Source organism: Corvus cornix, chromosome 1A (genome assembly GCF_000738735.6).
Source record: "Corvus cornix cornix isolate S_Up_H32 chromosome 1A, ASM73873v5, whole genome shotgun sequence".
NCBI lineage: Eukaryota > Metazoa > Chordata > Aves > Passeriformes > Corvidae > Corvus > Corvus cornix.
In genome coordinates, this window is record NC_047057.1 from 23989133 (window position 1) to 24008146 (window position 19014).

Consider the following 19014-nt stretch of genomic DNA (forward strand, 5'->3'; position numbering starts at 1 on the left):
GGAGCTGAAAATAGCATGGCAGCCCATGGGAAGGCACAGCTGGTACTCAGGTTTATTGCTACCATCAAGGCTGAACAGTCAGTAGGATTAGGAGCAAGCCAGGCACAAAACAGCATCAGGCGGTTTCTCCTGTCCCTGGCTCCCACCTGGCCCCAGTTCTGCTCCTTCCTGCTCACTACGCTGTTAATGCACATCCCACTATTAACGCAGCTTCCAACGTCAGGCTGAGCGACATGGGAGCAAGATCACAGCTTGGGCTCCTGCCCATTTTCCTACAGCACAGACTGCTTCCCGTATTGAAGACGGAACCATCTGGGAAGAAGAGCAAATGCTCGGCCACTTAATTGGTACTTTCAGTAAAACAGACCACAGTCAGGATTGACAGACCCAGAGAAAAGAAGCCATCAGCCATCATTGGGGAAGGAAAACAGAGCCTGCTTTTACTCCAGACTCTGAAAGATTTGAAAATTAAGTAGAAACTGTGCCAACCCCTCCAATCCTGGATCATCTCAGTCACTGCAGATTCTAGCACATCTCAGTCCTAGAGACCCTGCCCCATCTTCCCACCCCAAGCAGGAGCAGGGCTCTATGATATGATGAATTCTTGTTCCTATGGCAGTCAAGAGGAGTGTGGTATCATTTAGTACGGCAAATCATCTGCCACCCACCTTCTCATCTAGATACTGGAATAAAGGGAGACTGATGTCTTGTTTTTAATTTCTAAAATGGCCTCATTTACTAGAATCACTTAAATAGCATTTCCAGCATTTTCAACCATTTCCATTTTACATTTTAAGGATGTCTCTTGGTTTCTTCAAGGGAATGGCAGCACTCTTTAAAGAAGGATGGGCAAGATTAAGAAATCCACTATCAAACCTGTTCATATCTGCCCCCCTCTCCCCCCCTTTCTCCCACCCTCCTCCCTCTCTTACACATACACAGTGCACATATCTATTTGGCATATGAGATTTTAGCTCTTACACTTGCCAAATCACCCACAATCCAAGAATTTACTATTCCAGGATCTTCCATGTTGCAGGCCTCCTTCTCTCTTCTAGATCATCACACCTCAGTTTTCTTGTTGTTCAAGAAGGAAGTCTCTCATGGCTCAAACCCACCTTGATATGCTGTCCCCAAAGAAAAGGTGACCAGCTGCAAGTGACCAACACGTAAAACTCAATTGCAGTGCAACAACTGCTCTTGATTTGTTTTGCACATTAGCATCCTACTATAGTTGGTGTGAAATCATTTGCAAAGATAAAACTTGAGTCCATGAAGGCTGTGTTTTACCTTGGACTCATTTATTAAGGCCCTGGAAAATGCAGCTTAATGAAGAACAAAGGAAGTTACCTCTACTTTTGCTCATAGCCAGCTCTCTATTCTCCTTGCAAAGTATGAAAGCAAATGAAATGTTGGAAAATAGAGTGACTTACAATGTTTAAAATTCTCCACAGAATTACAGAATCATTTAGGTTGGAAAAGACCTCCAAGATCATCGAGCCCAACCTTTGACCAATCTCCACCTTGGCAACTAAGCCATGGCACTGAGTGCCATGTCCAGTCATTTCTTGAACCCCTCCAGGCATGGTGACTCCACCATCTCCATGGGCAACCCATTCCAACGCTTTCCATGAAGAAATTCTTCTTGATGTAGAGTTTGAACCTCCCCTGGCCCAGCTTAAGTCCATTTCCTCTTACCCTGTCACTGGTTGCCTGGGAGAAGAGGCTGACCCCCACCTGGCTACAACTGCCTTTCAGGGAGGTGTATAGTGAAAGGGTCTCCCCTGAGCCTCCTTTTCTCCAGGCTAAACAACCCCAGCTCCCTCAGTTGTTCCTCATGTGACTTTTGCTCTCAACTTTCCAGAAGCTTCGTTGTCCTTCTCTGGACAAGCTCCAGCACCTCAATGTCTTTTTGGAGTGGACCAGAACTGGACACAGGACACATGGTGTTGAGTACAGAGGGAAAAAGAGTGCACCTGTCATGTTCTTGTCCTATCATGATTATCTCATTCACCAGTCTTTTATGGATTAATGCCTTAGATTACTGTTTAGAAGTTTATTTTGATTAGATTTCATTCTGGCTATAACCACTAATAACTTCAGCTATTATTTGACTGGCTGTCCTCACTTTCTTCTTCAATATTCTTTAATCAGATCAATTCTGTGAGTTTGGATGCTAGAAAGCAAAAGGACAGCCAGACAACTGTGATTCAGTTTTAGAATTTAATTGTTGAAATAGCTGTGCATCTCTTTCTTTGAGAGGTGTTTTCAGACTGAACTTCAGAAATAGACAGGACTAATGGCCAGATTTTTGCCAATTTAAAAAAAAACCCCAACCAACCAACCAACCAACCAACCAACCAACCAACCAACCAACAAAAAACCTCTAGAAAGCAAGTGGCTACATCCAGCAGATGATTTTCAGAGATGAAATTCTAGTTTCTGAAATCCAACTTGGCAGTATGATGTTCCCTGACCTGTACATAAGGCAGGAAGCACCTAAGTCAGCTGCAATGCAGGCTTCCCCATGGCACCTCTGACACATGTCCACCCCTGTTGTGTCAGTATGTCTGAAATGCTTCTGGACATGAAAAGATAGTCTACTTTTCATATTTATGTAAACTTTAGGCATACCTATCCACAAGAATAATAAGACTTACTGCCTGCCATGGTACTGAACTCTGTAGCAAGTAGCAGGAAGATCACAGCTTCTCATCTGCAATGAAATGCTGTACAGTGAGACAGCTTCAGGCTTTCCTTGACTGGGAAAAAAAGCTTTAATTTCACTCAACTAGTCTGTTAAAAACAAGGCAGTTGTAGTTTTAACTAACAACAACTGTCAGCATAAAATAAATAAATAAAGAGATAAATAAATATACACAGATAGTACATACATAAACAAAAACTGGCAGATTTTTTTTAACTCCTTTTTCCATAGTTAGGTTGTTCAATGACATAAAGACACTTCTTTCTTCCTTGTGTAAACCAAACCAAACCAGGAGTACATACAAAGCAGTGGCCTAGGGGAGAATAACTGAAAATGCAGACACCCATATTTGCTGCCAGCCTGCAGACAGCAGCTGCTGCCCGCAGCGCCTCATTCGACAGTGACAGCGGCTGCACTGACGTTCCACATTAGAGAGTCATATCGCTTTGTTCCCTCAGGGGAGCTTCTCTGTTTAAGGGGATACTATTAAGGATGGCAAGTCCAAACATGAACCCTTTTTTTTTGTCTTTTTGTATAATTCCGTGTAAGTATTTATCTGTATTTTATGGAAGAATTAATTGACTGTCACTATAGATGCACAAACAAGACATAACCTAACTAAATGCCAAGCACGTAGTTCACCAAACTGCTGCAGTACAGAGCACTGGTTTGAAATCTACAGCTTCATTAAATCTACAGCTTCATTCCTCTCTGACAGGCAGCCAAGCCCCACAGAGACTCCAAGTCATTAGCATACATGCAATGCCCCAGAGCAACCAAACGAATGTCTCTCTGCATCCAGACAGTCACTGTGATGCACAATACCCACAGCAGTGCTACCTCCAGGGCCTGGAGGTGTAGCCTAACCCAGAGAGACCCCCAGTTTTGAAAATATTCATACCTATAAAGGTAAGTTTAGAAAAGGTCCTGTGCAAAGGCCTTTGAATGCCCATTCTCTGTGGGACCCCCCTGCTGTGACAGACCACTAGTGCTTTATTCTGAGCAGGCAACTTAACCTCTTTGTTAGCTGTTGTATTCCTATGGGCTGGGGCAACACCCCCTAGTCCCACTGTGATGTGGTAACTACAAATGATACTAAAGATGATGTAGTATGTCTTATTTAGCACACTTGAGAAATCCTTCATCCCACTGCTATCTCCTTGTGCAGTCAGAACATTCCGAAGTCTCAGAAAGACATCTCTAGTGGGTCAGCAGTTGTAGAGGAATCTTCTCCCATTTGTACTGGCACAGAACTGCTCTTCTGTCGTGTTACCAAGGGCACTGTATTCTCCTGTGCGATAGTCATGCGTCAGGTCTCTCACACTGGGGTGGATTCCTGGAGGAACTTCCACTCTTGATTGTGACACTTACAGTTCAGATCTTGCTGCCTTTTATCTGGCTGCTCACTTCCATCATTTGGAGCTTTTCTCCATCCAATCACACAGGCAACCTGATTATCACCCTCTTCACTCTGTACAGCTTATCTGGAGTTATCACTGCAGACCATGCAAGCAGCAGACGATGCAGAGAATAGCCAAGCTGATACATGCTCCAGAGTCAGAGGAATGCTTTCCCCCCCAGCTCATTTAACCCTTAGCCGACCTTTGCCTCCACCCACTGCCTATAAAACAGCTGGACTGCTGGGGCTCATATCCTCAAGGATGACAAAACACATGGGATCTTCACACAAAATTTGCCATGTTTCTTTGCCAGCTAATTTGACGTTTCTCAGCTACTGTATTCTCTTTGATAACCTAAACAGTCTGAGAGAATTTTGTTAGCAGATGGTTTGAATGACTCATGATTACCTACCCCCATGAAAATACAGTGGCATAATTCATTGTTGCCACTGCAAAAGTCCTAGATACCTTACTAATGACAGTCATGAATGCAGCTGACAGGAAAAAAGGTTAGTGGTGCCAATATTTTCCACATTCAGCTCTTTTAGTAAATGTTAAATAGATAATTTTAGCATCTTTCAGTATTCCTAATCAGGATGCTTTTCTTTTCTTTTGTGACCAGCACTATTTTCATTGTGCTAAGTCAGTTCAGAATCAGTGTGACTCTTGCTAGGTATCTGTAAGCCAATGATTTATGCAGTTGAGGTTCTACCTGGGATGATATCTTCTTACAGCAGTTTTTCCTTTTCTTGTGGCAGAAGTCTTACAAGTGGAGTCCGCTGCCATTTTCTGACACCTCCCTGGAGTTGTAATAAATGCCCTTCCCCTCAGAATTTGCTTTCTACTGTGGTCCTCATCATACAATCCCTTATTTCATTGTAAAAAAATGCAGTTAACACATGAAGTAAAAAAAATCTGGTCTCCTTTTTCTACTTCCATCCAGGATCTTTCAAGATATGTAAATTAGTACATTTTCCTTTTGCTGCACTTGCACAGCTACAACTCATCAACATCAAGACTACATCCTCTTAAAACTTCTTCATGTACTATCATATGGGTACTTCCACACTCAGTAGAGTGCAGCAGGAAATCCAAATACATGACAGCTTTCCAAGACTAGTTCCTTGGGGTAAAATGAAAGCTGGCATTTGCTGGAGTGATGACATCTATGAAATAATATCATCACTGCAAATGGCAAAATCACTGGGCTAATCAGCAGCACAGTAAACAGGAGAGATTAAGGGAGATGGATAATCTTTCCACTGGCATCTTCAAAACCTCCTCATGGCTTTTTAGGCTACTGACCTTTTGAGCACAAGGCACTTTCTTCCAGAGCTCATTCCTACCCTCTCTCATCCTTCCCTGTTCAGTCAAACCTTTAAAAAAGCTACCTAACGGCTATACAAATGTGGAAAGTCCCCAGTATAGCTCTATATTTTCTCTGACAAGCTCACCAACTTTGTGTCATTTTCACCTTGGGCTCCTGCTCTAGGCTGAAACATGATCTAGCATGTTTTGAGGGTCTGCTCAGCCTCTCTCAAAGCATGAATGGAAGACCTTCCCAGCCACACTATTTCTCAAAGGAGGTCAAAAATATCATACTTTAATTCTGTATCACTGCCATGTAGTTTCACAAGAATTTCCTTTCTCCTGTACTGATCAAAACACCTCAAGATACCATTTCCAAATGAAATTTATAGAGAGCCCAAAGAAGTTCTACAATACTTTCCATCTTATTCTGGGAAGCAATGGCACATTTCTTGGTCTAGGCAGAATATGGATTCTCTTCACTCCCAGTTTCTAAGCATCTTAAGTTGATCTCTCACTGTAAGTTTCACCTTGATCAAGCACACCAAGGTCAGCCAATTTTTCACTGAGCTCCACTAGATTCTGGGTAGCAAGTGTTTCCGTAGCTGTCCAGCTTATTTGCTTAATATAGCATCTTATCTTTTTCAATAGGGAACATATTGTCATTTTTAAGATCCTTTAATTTCATATTATACACAGTAACCCTTTCATATGAAGCAGTGATGTCACATCAAAGTGATTTTCAGCAAAAGGAAAAGAAATCCATTAATCTGGAAAACCTGGAATACTGTCTCTCTGTATTCCACGTGCTTTTCTCATAGCACTTTACAGACCTTTTCCTGGTGCTTCAGGCAGGGTATTTTATCTCAGATGAAAAGAGATAACTTAGGTTCTTCTGTGAATAATTTTTTTTGTTAGGCATACCCATTAATTATCCCCAAATTACATGGAACACTAGCGCTTCTACCCCAGCTCAAATAATACGACAGAGTCCTCGCTGCATGTACTGCACTTCCTATCTGGGTCACACAGCCCAAAGGGACTCTAATAATCTTTCAGGCGTCCTTGGTCATAAAGATTTATCCCTATTTCTGGTTCTATAAATTAAACTGGTCAAAGCTGAAGCTTGTTTTGATCTCATACCATTTCGCAAACATGCAGATTGATTGAGCTCATATCTGTCACTGTGTCTAACTTGGAGATTGGTCCTGCTTTGAGGGAGGTGCTGGTCCCTTCAAATCTGAACTATTCTGTGATTTTTGTCTTAAATCTGAAAGACCTTTTGTCATCTTTTGATCAATCACAGACCCCTCCACTAATTATAGCTCTGGCATGGACCAAACAATTTGACAAGCTGAAGAAAAGGTTACCTATTCCCTTCATGTACCTTCAGATTTCTTCCCCGTTCCAGAAGCTGTGTGGACACAGCTACCTGGGAGACTGTCACTGTATTCAGTAACTTTACATCAGACCTTGCAACTTCTAAACCAATGAGATAGGAAAGGTGATCCAGTGCTGCAAGAGGCAAACCACCAAAGACTGTCAAATTTATGAGTCATATCCAGCCTGTGAGACGTCTCAGTTCACTTTTCGTCTTTGCAGGAAGAAAGGGCAAGTTGCACTTAAACTCTCCCTGCTCATGAACAGCTCAACACAGTGAGTTCAAATGGCCATTGGTGCTGCCTGAGTAGAAGGGCTGAGCTTCAAGCCCCCGTCCTCCTGAGCATGCAGTCAAGCCTTTAGAGACCATATCTCAGGCACATAACAAAGTGTTACAGCCTAAGGAGTTTAGAGAACACGCAGAACCCTCTCTTATCTCAGGTTTGTATTCTTTAAGAATACATTCATTTAGAAAGTATCAATACTAGCACTCAGTAAATCCTCAAAATCTACTGTAAGTGGGATGTGAGACTACATTTTCTCTCCAAATATCTTGAAGTTTCACTGATGAATTTGTCAAGTTATTACAGCTCCAGTAATCTCAACCCATTTCATAACGCAGGTTTATTCTGCCATTTGACACTGGTGTAGCTAAGCCTCTCTTTGACCTGGTTCTGCAATATTTTCAACAGCCCTGACTCTACAGGGAACAACAGGAACCTCAGCAGCTAAATATATTGGTTTAAAGTCACAACTTCTGGTACTTTCTGTAACCTCTCTTTGACATACTGTTGCCTGAGAAACCAGTGTAACATCATTGAGGAATTGTGGCTGTACTTACTGCTCTCGGCCTTTTAGGATGGCAATGGGCTATTTATGCTCAAAAAATGAGTGTTTTGGTCATCTGCTGGTTCTGTGGAGCCCAGTCTCACCAAGGCTGCTATCCCACCAATTTCAACAGTCATGTCCCACCCTTCCTTGTGCCGCTGCTCATCTAACTGCCCCATGAACCAGCCAACATGCTCAAAACCAACTACCTGCAGAAGTGGTCAGGTTTTGGTTGGTTCTTCCACAGATGGGATGAGTACCAGTGCTGGGAACAGAGGAGGCAGGCAGATCACCCAGGATGGCAACAACCATGCCAATCAGATTGTCCTTCATCTCCATATTTGACTCTAAGATCTCCCATTTCTCTACTGCTGGCCGCTGCTGTTTTGCAGAGGTTTATAAGACTACTTCTCTGATGCCATAAAATCAATTATCTTGGTGTAACCTTTCCCATTTGTTGCATTTTGGCTGGAAGAAAGTTTGGGAAAAAAGTGCCTAGGAACAAAAGCACCTCCTGAACAGACAGGGCAGAAGACAGTAGAGTGAGCCTGGGACAAGCACAGAAGCTTTTCCTGGCACACTTAGGTGGGCAAGATTTCCCATTCCCACAGCAGTCCTCAGCCTCCCCACAGAGAGCAGCCTTCCAGCATTAACCTTGCAGCAGAGGAAAGCTCCACTTGCCCTTTGGTTTTGTATTTCTCCGGCCCTTTGGTCAGCTCTCCTTTGTTTCAGAATCCTTCTGCTTTCCAGAGTGCAGCTGCTGATCTACCAGTCAGGGACCACCCATGAGCGTCTCCCAGACAGCCCAGGCTGGAAGAGCATTTCCCAGACAACCTCCCCTCACAGTTTAGTACTGCTGCTAGGTTAAAGTGCCCCAGCATGAAGAAATGCAGCAGTACTGAGAACATCACCTGGGGCTTTCACAGCACACATCTGGGTCCTTGTAATAGCACTGGGGCAAGTGCCATGGACATATGTTTGTGATTCCCTCCCTCGCAGCTTCCCACTGAACTTCTCTGGGTAGCAGAAGCACACATGGTGCATGTTCTCAGACATGCATGAAATGGCTGTCTGAGCCTCTTTAGTCGCTTTACAGGTTCTAAACTGCATCCTGTCCCATTCCTTACCACTACACAGTCAGATGTGATGGAGCTGCATTCTCCTGACCTCTCCCACCACTGGTAAGCCCACAACTGGCTACTCTCACAGTTCAGTTTAATTTGTGCCTCTGTTGTCTCTTCTATAGACCTCCAACTGCCAGTATTCCTAGTTAGATAAGGGACGCTTGCTGGTTATTTCTGCAAGGCTCTTCTCCCTGAGATGAGAGTGTTCTACTTGTGGGGACCACCTTGTCGCTTGTTCAGAGGTCCACCACTTCTCTGCTTTGGTGCAGCACTGCAACACCATTTCACCTTCAAAAATTCTCAATTTTTATCAAACCAGATTACCTCCTACAGAATGTAAAACTATTATGGAGAGCAGACAAATCTCTAAGGTCAGCAGTAGTGATGGTGGGGGATGGAAACCTGCCCCCCATGCACACAGCCCCCCAACACCGCCCCAGCAGTGTGTCTGACAGTGGATCAGCACAAAAGCACTGAAGATGAAGTGTCTCTGGCACCTATGTTTCCTGTGGGCATTAGAAAAACGACATGTGACCAATGGAAAATACTGACCATGACCCTATGGCAACTACCTTACCCTCCCACAGTGCCCTTGCACAGATACTTCTCAGGGTTTTTGCTTTGCACACTCTACCCTTGCTCATCATGCACTGGGAGTGTCAGCAGCTGTTTGTGCATCGCCTGCTGCCTTAACCCCCTTTATGAGCTATTGTCACTGGCTGTTTGTGTTTCCCTGCATCCAGGAGGTGATAAGCAGATGCCTGTTCCTACAAAGGCCCTCAGACCATCTTTTACTGCCCTTCTGACTGCTGCTAAAAGCAAAAAGAAAAACCAGGATTGCCGAATGAGAGTTGTTTTGACATTTAAAATATTTTGATACCGCGTGAGACTAAAGGTTCTGAACCAGTATTTGCTTCTGATCATTTTTCTTAGCTTTTTAATCAGAGAAAAGAGAAAGAAAATCCTAAATACTAAGTGTAAACAGCAGGATTAAAAAAACTGTAATCTGCTCATTTCATGCTTTTTGGACAGCAGCAGCAGCAATGGCTTCTGTCATATTTCCAACATCCAAATAATGCTGAATCTTTTTTTAAATTTATTTGGTCTTATTTGATGTTCTAGCCAGATAGAAATGTTAACAATTAGTAGCACTGTTATCATTTGACAGCCTGGAAATATTAAGAAGACAGGAGGGAAGGGAAAACCAAAAACTCTTAGCATTTTGATTGAAGTAATTTTGATACTATCCTCTTTCTTTGAAAGCAAAGCCAATGTTCCTCCAGCAGTGGTGTGGGCAGGGCTGGTTACGCAAGCACTGACCTGCACAGGCAGGTGAGTGGGGCAGCACCAGTGACCCCACTCTCCTCCTGCTTGCCAGCACCTGGCAGCAGCAGGCAGTGGGACAGCCTGTCCAACCTGAAGAGGAACTCTTGGGCGGGAGGTTCAGGCCTGAGCAGAGGCACAGGGGAGCTGGCCACCACACCGCCTTCCTCTTCATCTGGCCAGAGAGCTCAGGCAGAGACTGACCATAGCCTCTGCTTGAATCAGTGGCAATGAGCCATGTTCTGTTTAATCCCGTTTTTAAAAGCAAGAAGTGTTTCTAGACCCTTCTGGGAAACAGGTAGTGGCTGTTATGGAAGCTCCCATCACCCTTTTCTAAATTGTGGGAACTGTGGGAACCATGGAGACAAAAACAGCCACAGCTGCTGGTGCACAACCCCCGTGACTTTAGCCAATGCACCTCGTAAACCAAGAAAGGACCACGAAAATGAACAAGACTGAACAATCTGACTCTGAGTGTGCACTATGGCTTTCTGCATGAGGGCAGGTGGGGCACTGATTTTATCTCAGAGCCTGTTCAGTGCATTTTGCAGAAGCAGAGCCCATGGACACAGAAACTGGGGCTCACAGATCTGGCAGGGTGAAATAGGTGCAGCTACAATATTTGGCATCTCTCTTCATGCTCTGATGACCCAGAGCTGCAGACGTTTACAACTGTGCATGAAAAATGCGTCCCTAAGCAAAAGAAATCTTAAAGGCAAATTTTGTTTTTATGCTGCCTGACCTTGACTGTGTGTTGTGGCAGAGGAGGGGGGAGCTGCCAGAGCCAGGCGACAGGACCAATTAACCCTTTGGGAGCAAGGAGTTTGACAGCCAGGAAGGCATAACTATGAGGTATCCCAATGCTGTTATCACTTCCTAGGAAGAGACGAGCAGAACAGGTCCCAGCCTAGCAGTGCGGAGACATTACACTATGCTGGATGTGACAATGCTCTACAAAAGCCATTGCTCCATGTTCAAATGAGACACGTTTCCAATGCGCAGTATTGTTTTGTGCACAAAATACAACATGAACCAACTGTTTTCTATTTCTCGGTCACCTGATAATCACTGGATCAGACTAGTCTCCACACAGCCACACTGTCCCCAGCAACATTATTTATACAACAACCCCCAGCCTTCCTCAGTTGCCAGATTTGCCAGGTAGGTAATTGTTGTTCCCATTGAAGGAAAACTGGCTTGCTCTCAATGACATGCATCTGCACTGCTATTATACAGCAGACAGCCTCAGTTACGATTTTCCAGGACAAAGATCAGGAAGAAAAAAATAAATGATCCTTTTATTTTGCATTTTTCACCCATATTTAGAATTCCACCTAATTTAATTGCAGATTCTGCAGTCATAGGGGGGATTGCACAGAAGACTCCTTTTTCCCAGAAACAAAAATTAAGTAAATGAGATAGACATGAGATAGCAGTCTTTTCCTGCTGATTAAATCACTTTCCCCCAGCTCTCGCCCATCTAATACTGCAGCACCCTCAGTACCCAAATGTAATATCTGAGTGGTGCATTCATTAGAGTATTTGCAACTCCTGATCACTGACAGATGTGATCTTATCAACTGACACATTCAAGCAAAACTGCCTTTTTCCCCCTATCTTCCAGTGGCCTGAATTCAGCAGTGCTGACAGCCCTACGCTGCCTTGCTGCTTACATCGAGGATGCACCCACAGTTAGGAGGTAGATGCTTCCCCTCCAGCATCTTTCATCCCTTCATAAACAGGCAAGGACCACAGCTTTTAACCAACGACCTACAGCAAAGAGAATGCAAGTGTGGCGGGTACAGCAAGGACAAAACAAGCCCTGTTCTCAATAGAAAATGGGATGCATTTACTTACATGACGATTCAGTGCCAAACATGGCTCGCCCCAGATGCTGCTATTTTAAAAAGGAAAGAAGAAAAAAGAGTGGAAGACGGAGTGTATGTGAGAAGGGATGAGACTGCTACACAGCAGGGGTCATGAAGCCAGACAATGCAGTCCAGGCTATCCAAGCTGCCAGATTCTCCTCTCTCCTCCTCTCCTCTGCTCAACACCGCAGACAGCTTTTCCTTGCAACCGCAGTGAAGGTCCTTCTTCAGGAAGCAAAAAGCAGGAGCTTCTGTTTTAAATCCGAGTGATAAGGGCAGGCTGGCGTTCTTTCTGTGATACCAGCAGGCAGAAAGAGGTATCAGCCACCAGATACTGCAATCCCCAGCCCCTGCTCGCCGTAAGACAATAGCGGAGCTTATGCACACACGGGATGACGTCAGGACACTGCGAAGACTGACTGCTGCAAACCCAGAGGCTCGGAGGGGGCTTGGACAGAGCAGAGCGATTCAGATGGGAACTCCTTTGTCACAAAAGCAGAGGACAAAGAGCCAGACATATATTTCCCTCTGTGATGCTAAAGCTCCCACCCGGGTCTGTAATGCTAGAAGGAAAATATCTGCCTTGAATTCATGCTCCTTTGCTCAGCTGCACAAGATGCAAAGTGTCTCTGTTCAAACAGAATACATTTCAGGGACAAATATCCTAATAAATGCCACTTACAACATTTTCAGTAAAGAATAACCCCAAATTTCTATCACTAACTCTCTTTACTATTTTTCCTTCAAAGAAATACTAAATTCCTGGGCCAGTCTACACTCCAGACCTAATTTTCACATCAAAGTGTTAGCCAACTGTCTCATTTACTTAAATTTATTGTCAGAATATACTGTAACAATGCTCTAACCACAATAAATAAGTCACAGATCTAAATAAAAATAAAAACCCCAAAGCACACTGGATTCAATGATAAAAAGGCATCCTAGCAACCAAAGAAACATTTTCCTTACTTTTTCTTTATTCTTCAAAGCCATCTAGATCTAGTGTGTATCTGCAAGTGCATTTTTAGTGCACTGAGCTTATTTTTTTTCTGACCTTCAGTAATCGAAAGATGATCAAACATAGAAACAAAGCCCTAAGCTTGCTCCTTTGGTCCTCTCGCAGACAAAAGGAATTGCCCGTCTCGTGCTGGCGAGAGCAGCCAAGCAGGAAGCTGATGGCTGGAAGCTACCAGACATTGGGGGCCATCCATGGAATGGCTGTCTGGAGGGGGCAAAACCAAGAACGTTTCTGCAAAGGCTCACTGAACACGTACATGCACTTCCCAAGATGTCAGACACTGAAAAGTACTGCTGGTGGATGAGGAGAAAGGAGAAAGATGCAGGTCCGTTAAGCAAAGAAGCAACCACTCCTCCCATTTCTCAGCTTTTGTGGGTTAACCATTCCCAAACACTCCTGCTGCTCTGCAGGCCAAGGGGGTTTGAGCTGTTTGCAGAAGACACAATGCCACCATGAGCAGCAGGCTGGAAAAGCAAGTACTACTGAAGGCTGGCAGCACCTGCCACCTGAGAAGCTCAGTGTGCTGAAATCATTAGGGAACCGAGGAGTTGTTGGCTGAGACCACTGCTGCCTGAAGGACAGACTGGAAAGCAACAGATAGGGATCAGAGCTACAGCAGTTCACTGCAAGGCCAGTCCCTCTGGTCCTGGGGATGGGGAACATGGTCCCAAGCTCACAGAGTGTGTATGCCCACAAACATCCTTATGGACCCTCAGCAGCCCTGTGCTGTGAGTTGGGAAAGCACAGAAGAGCTTTATAGAGCCTGATCTTGTCCTTCCCACAGTGGTGGGGGGTACCTACAAGACACACCAAGCTACTCTTCTGGTAACATCTGTTGGCACAAAATGCTCTTCAGTTTTTCCTCTGCTTTCCATTCCACACATTGAACAGTCCCTTTGTGCTCTGCACACACCGTAAGAATACTTAGGGCCACCAAGCTCATGGGAACATTTATCTGTATTTCATTTCTGGAAGAAAGTCATGAGAGAGGCCATATCCTGTGGTGAGACATCTCATAACACACTTTCTAACAGGCAGCTTGTAGTCTCTGTCAGCAGACAGGACATCAGTGCTCATAATCATAGTGACTCAAATCAACCCACAGATGCCTTAAATTAACCAGATGACCACAAATCTGTACTTAAGCACCTGAATTAATAGCATGGCTGTTCAATTGTCATGATTATTTGCAATCGTGTGCACGGATGCTCAGCACCAAGAAGCCATGTCCAAATTGGTTTTGACCATGACAGTGGCATAAATCCTGACAAGGAATGTAGCTTTCCTGTTCCCAGAATTGAATTAGTTATTTTGACTACATGGAGCAGTTAACACCTCTTTCAGTCAAAACAGGTTGATAAGAAGCTTCGGTGCATCAAATAAACTAAGTGTTCTGGCTGGACTTTCCAGCAACTGCAGCAAGTTCACAAAAGAAATGTGTCTATTACGTATCAGTAAGCCTCCAAGCATCTTTAAACACAGGTCTCTGGAACAAAATCCCAAGTGCACTCGTGCAATGGCTGAAGAATGAGTTCTGCTCTGATGAGCAGATCTGACTTTCCCACAGCAATGTTTCCAAGGAGAGACAAAACCTCAGGGCTTTTCCAACGACATCCTTGAAGGTGTCACAGAGCCCAGGCCCTCTGCCAAGTTCTCATTACACTGATGCATATAGGTAGCTGAAAAGCCCAAACAACCCATGCAGTATCTCTGGAAGGATTTAATAATAATCTATTTCATTAGTCTTAGGCTTGGCAGGTCAGTATGTTGCCTTGTGGGAAAGGTGACCCCTTACAGGCCACTGAAGGACTTTCTCTGAAATTCTTTCAAATTTACCTAAAATGTTTTGTCAAATGACTTTGAGAGAGTGTTAAAATCTGTTTCTGACCTACTGCTCTTTTAAAACCATAACCTTTCAGTTTGCTAGCAGAATTACGGATTTCTGTTTCCTATGCTGAGTGTTGCTGTTGGTTTATTCTACAAAGAAGGGTCAACAAATGGTTTTTCTCTCTTGTACAGCAGTGAAGATAATGTAATTAAGTGTACAGAAAGCATAAAAGGAAATCTCCTGCCAGCATTTGTATTGCTGTGATTGCTTACAATGTGCACAAGACATTGTTCAAGTATTAGATTAATTTACAATGTACCTTCCATACATTCCTCCGCAAACCAGCATGAAATATTTAAATCAGAAACAATATATGCTATGCAAAGCTGTCTCCTGTATATTCACATTTTCCAGAGAAAGGGATGTGCTTCTCAACCACTGCCACTCTTGGAGCAGATCTTCTTTATTCCTCACTTAATCACTGCAGAAAAATAATACACATATTTTATTTGGTTTTGTAAGGACACGTGTCTAAGCCCTAAAGCATAGTTTGAGTTTTAATAATGAAGCTGGATAATGAAATGTTAAATTTTTTATACAGATATAAATTTCTGCTTTAGAGTAATTTCTTTCTATAAAAACAGTGCAAGCAGGAAATCTGAGCTACCAACAGAAGCAGATTTGTACATGTGCCTAATGCTGATCCACTAAAGCATAAATCTTTATTCTCTCTTGTCACTAGAAAAACATTTCATTTTGCATTTAACCTCCTTTTTCACAGGAGAAACTCTAGAAGCAGGAAATTAGTCCATCCCACCTGTGAGGTTCTCCTGTCCTACTGCCCTGAGCAGCTCACCTCGACAGGGGAATTCTCACCTGTGTCCTCCCCAGGGTAAGGCAACAGGTCCCACACCTTCAAGCCTCTAGAGAGGAAGTACAGGATAACCTCAATAAGCCTCAGAGGAGGGTGAGGAATTTTATTACATTAGTTAAACTTTTCTTTCCAAGTCCCCTTGTTCTGTAAGTTTTTTAATGCCTGAAAACTGATTTTTTTTAAGACATTGAAAAATTTAATCCATTTAATGTGCTATTGGAAACCTCTGAGTGACTCTGCAATGAGTCCGCACCATTCAGCAACCTCCAAAAGGAATTAATTTTGTCTGTAGTAATGTTAGTTAGTTCCCTCCTAAAAATGCAGTAAGACCCCCAGCCAACCCACACTGTGACAATCTCCTGCTTCTGTAGGTATTGTCAGTCCTGGCAACAGCTGCCACACCGATTATTGATTAACATAGTACCCACAAAATACAGCAAGGTGTTTTTCATGCTCCAGAAAAACACAAAACCAAACAGCAGCACGTATTACAGAACTACAGCTCTTTGGCTTTACACTTTGCTCAACTTTGCTGACCCCTAATCATCTTTAACAAACATCTTTGGTGAAAAAGTTGACATCATGATTACACCAATGTAATCCAGTGTGGTGCAACAACTTCAGCATCTCATCGCACAGGGACATGTATTTAAGGTACAAACAAACCCCCAAGCAACCAAAAACAATACCCTGCACTGATGCCATACTATCAAGTCCCCAGTGTAGAGGTGTTTTCCAATACCTCCATCATTGAATGAAGCCAGTGTCCCAGAAATGGCAGTTTTGGAGCTGTGGAAACAGGGAGGGGGAGCATGCCCAGCTGGGATGGAGGACAGCCCTGACAAGCCCTTCCCAGCAGGAAAGTTGGCAGTGGGGCACAGGTCCAGTGGGGTCTGCCAGCTTGGACTACAGAACATTCAGAGCCAAGTAGAGCCAAGAAAGGCATGTTCCACTGGAATGAAATGTCTCAAGTGCTTCATTTGTGCAAATGCCAGAAGTTCCCATGGGGAGCCGGGCTGGACAACCAGGAGCAGCTCAGGGAGTAAGGAAGGCTGACACAGGACCACACCAGGCAGCCGAGACAGGGAGACAAAGGGACTAGCTAGCCAGACAGTGGAAAATATCTTTGAACATCTGAGATGTCTGAAGTCCTCAGTGTTCTCCTCATAGCCTGGTCTTATCACTTTTTGTTTGAGGTTTTCCACCCACATTCCCTCTTTGCAACATACCGTTCCCTTGTTATTTTGGCATGGAAAGGAAGGAGACTGCTGGAAGAAAAAAAGTTAAGATCTCAGTCCTGTTCAACACAGATAAAGGATTTTATACCAGACTGATTTGCAGGGATGTTTTTCTCTTTTTGTTATTATTTGCTCTTGTGCTGATTTTTAAAATACTTTTGTACAGTCCATATTGCATTTATGCAACCCCATTTCATGTAAAAATTCTTTTTCTTCACCATTTTTAGGCAATTATTGCGTAGAAAAATTAAGCTTTTTGAGTAAACATATACATGCATACCCACACAAATAAGAAAGACTGAAGAACAAGTACTTTTTGACACAAATAAAATATTTTTGTCTGCCTTGGTCCTTACCTGAAAGATGAAGTTCAAGAGACAGATTGCTTTTCAAAAGAGAGATAAAAGGAACCATAATAATAAATTATTACATTACTGTAATGCCTTTCAAAATCTTTTTTTAGCAAAGATCTTAGCTTCACTACAGCTCTGTACATTATTACTGCAAGCCGTTCACCACAGGCAGCAAGACGCAGCTCTCAGCAGATGCTCAGCAATTAAAAGAGGAAGTTCTGTGTGTTTTGCCTCTCCCAGGCCACTAGCACATCTGAGGCACATCTAATGGACACGAAACTCCAGCAGTTATGAAACGGTAGAGTATTACACACAGAAAACTGTATGAAAAGAATACTGCATATAAGAAAGAAAAAAAGAAAATTTATTAGCCCAGTTTAACCACCTAATTCTAGGGTACAACTGAGACTGTGGATCATGGGCAGGTGTCTAGCTAGATTTCTTTAGGGGGCTGGGCATCTGCTCCTTGTTAGACTCAAGCTATTGAAGAGATCCCAAATCTTGGGCTTTCTCCTTCTCACAGGAACCAGGGACTCCTGCAGACCAGAGAGCCCTGAGATACGATGCAACATGGTATCTTTTTCTCCCCTGGTAGTACCCCTGGACTCTACTTGCATATCTGGCATCTAGTATCAGGGAGTAACAGACCAGAATGGTATTCCCATTCCCTGCAGCAGAGAATACAGAACAAATCGTCAAATTTCACCAACAAGTTCCCTTACATCATTCAGTGTGAGACTGGTAAAAAAGGCCAAACTATTTTGTAAGGGGCAGAGTACGGCTCACCTTTTATATAATACTGTCAAAAGATTAGGATGGTGATTCACCTCTTTTTTGTTTTGGTTTTGTTCGATTTTCCATTTGGTTGGTTTCCTTTTAAAGATAGAACTGTTCACCCACAAATATCTAAGACAGTTACCAACACAGTGTGACAATCTACTCCCAGTGTGTGAATGACATATCAAACCCAAATGAAATATGTTATTTTTTCAATAACATCAAGCCCCGTGGCTCATCAGAGCATGTGTAATGCCTTTGTTAAATTCTGAGAGCAGTTTTTTGTCCCAAATGCATGCAACTGTGTGATGAAATGGAACCACTACTATATCTGAAAAATGTTCCAGTAGAACACACTACCTTTCAATATGATCCAAAGAGAACTTAGAAACAAAGGAAGCAACCAAATCTTTAGTGTTATTTGTTAATTTAATTTAAATCACCAGCTATTTAGATAGCTTTCTAAAATAATAAAATATTAGAAGAAAAATAAGGTGTTTATTTTCTACACTGAGGGAAATACTTGAAATATTTTGGGGCTTTTTTTTGTATTCTAATTTCAGGTCATTTCCAAGGATCTATGCCACAGGCCTGTACATGAGGTAGACATGAACGTTTCTAATGTCAGAGTGAGCAGAGGTGGATAACAAATTTAAAAAAGGGATTATAAACAAACTGTCATGATTTTTTATGTGACTCTGAGGGATCAAAAATTAGGATTAAGGCCAACTTATAATAAACCACATGCAAACTGGCATCAGAGGGAACATGTGTGCCCCACATAAACACAAATATCCAATTTATATGCATAAAAATAAGTCAGAGAGACTTAGAGGAGTAGCTAGTATTGCAAACATTGCATTAAAATCTGCATTAATAATGTCCAATCTAATATCCAAACTTCATGATTAGCAGAAAGTTTGATTGTTGAGAGAGGAAGATCAAATTTAGATTACTCCTCAGCCCGAGTAAACACAGTATGAACATT

The 19014-nt window shown here is 43.0% G+C and overlaps 1 protein-coding gene across 2 annotated transcripts in view; it reads right to left on the reverse strand.

Annotated features, from left to right (window-relative positions):
• ST7 (suppression of tumorigenicity 7) overlaps window positions 1-19014 on the reverse strand; it is a 143169-nt gene that overhangs the window by 90691 nt on the left and 33464 nt on the right. Inside the window, exon 1 of one of the 2 annotated variants that reach the window (XM_039570825.1) lies at window positions 11928-12347. The exons of the other annotated variant lie outside the window; for it this stretch is intronic. Coding sequence (XP_039426759.1) covers window positions 11928-11949 — 22 coding nt within the window. The 5' untranslated portion in view covers window positions 11950-12347. Of the gene's footprint in view, window positions 1-11927; window positions 12348-19014 lie in introns of those variants that run through there. 2 annotated transcript variants of the gene reach the window in all.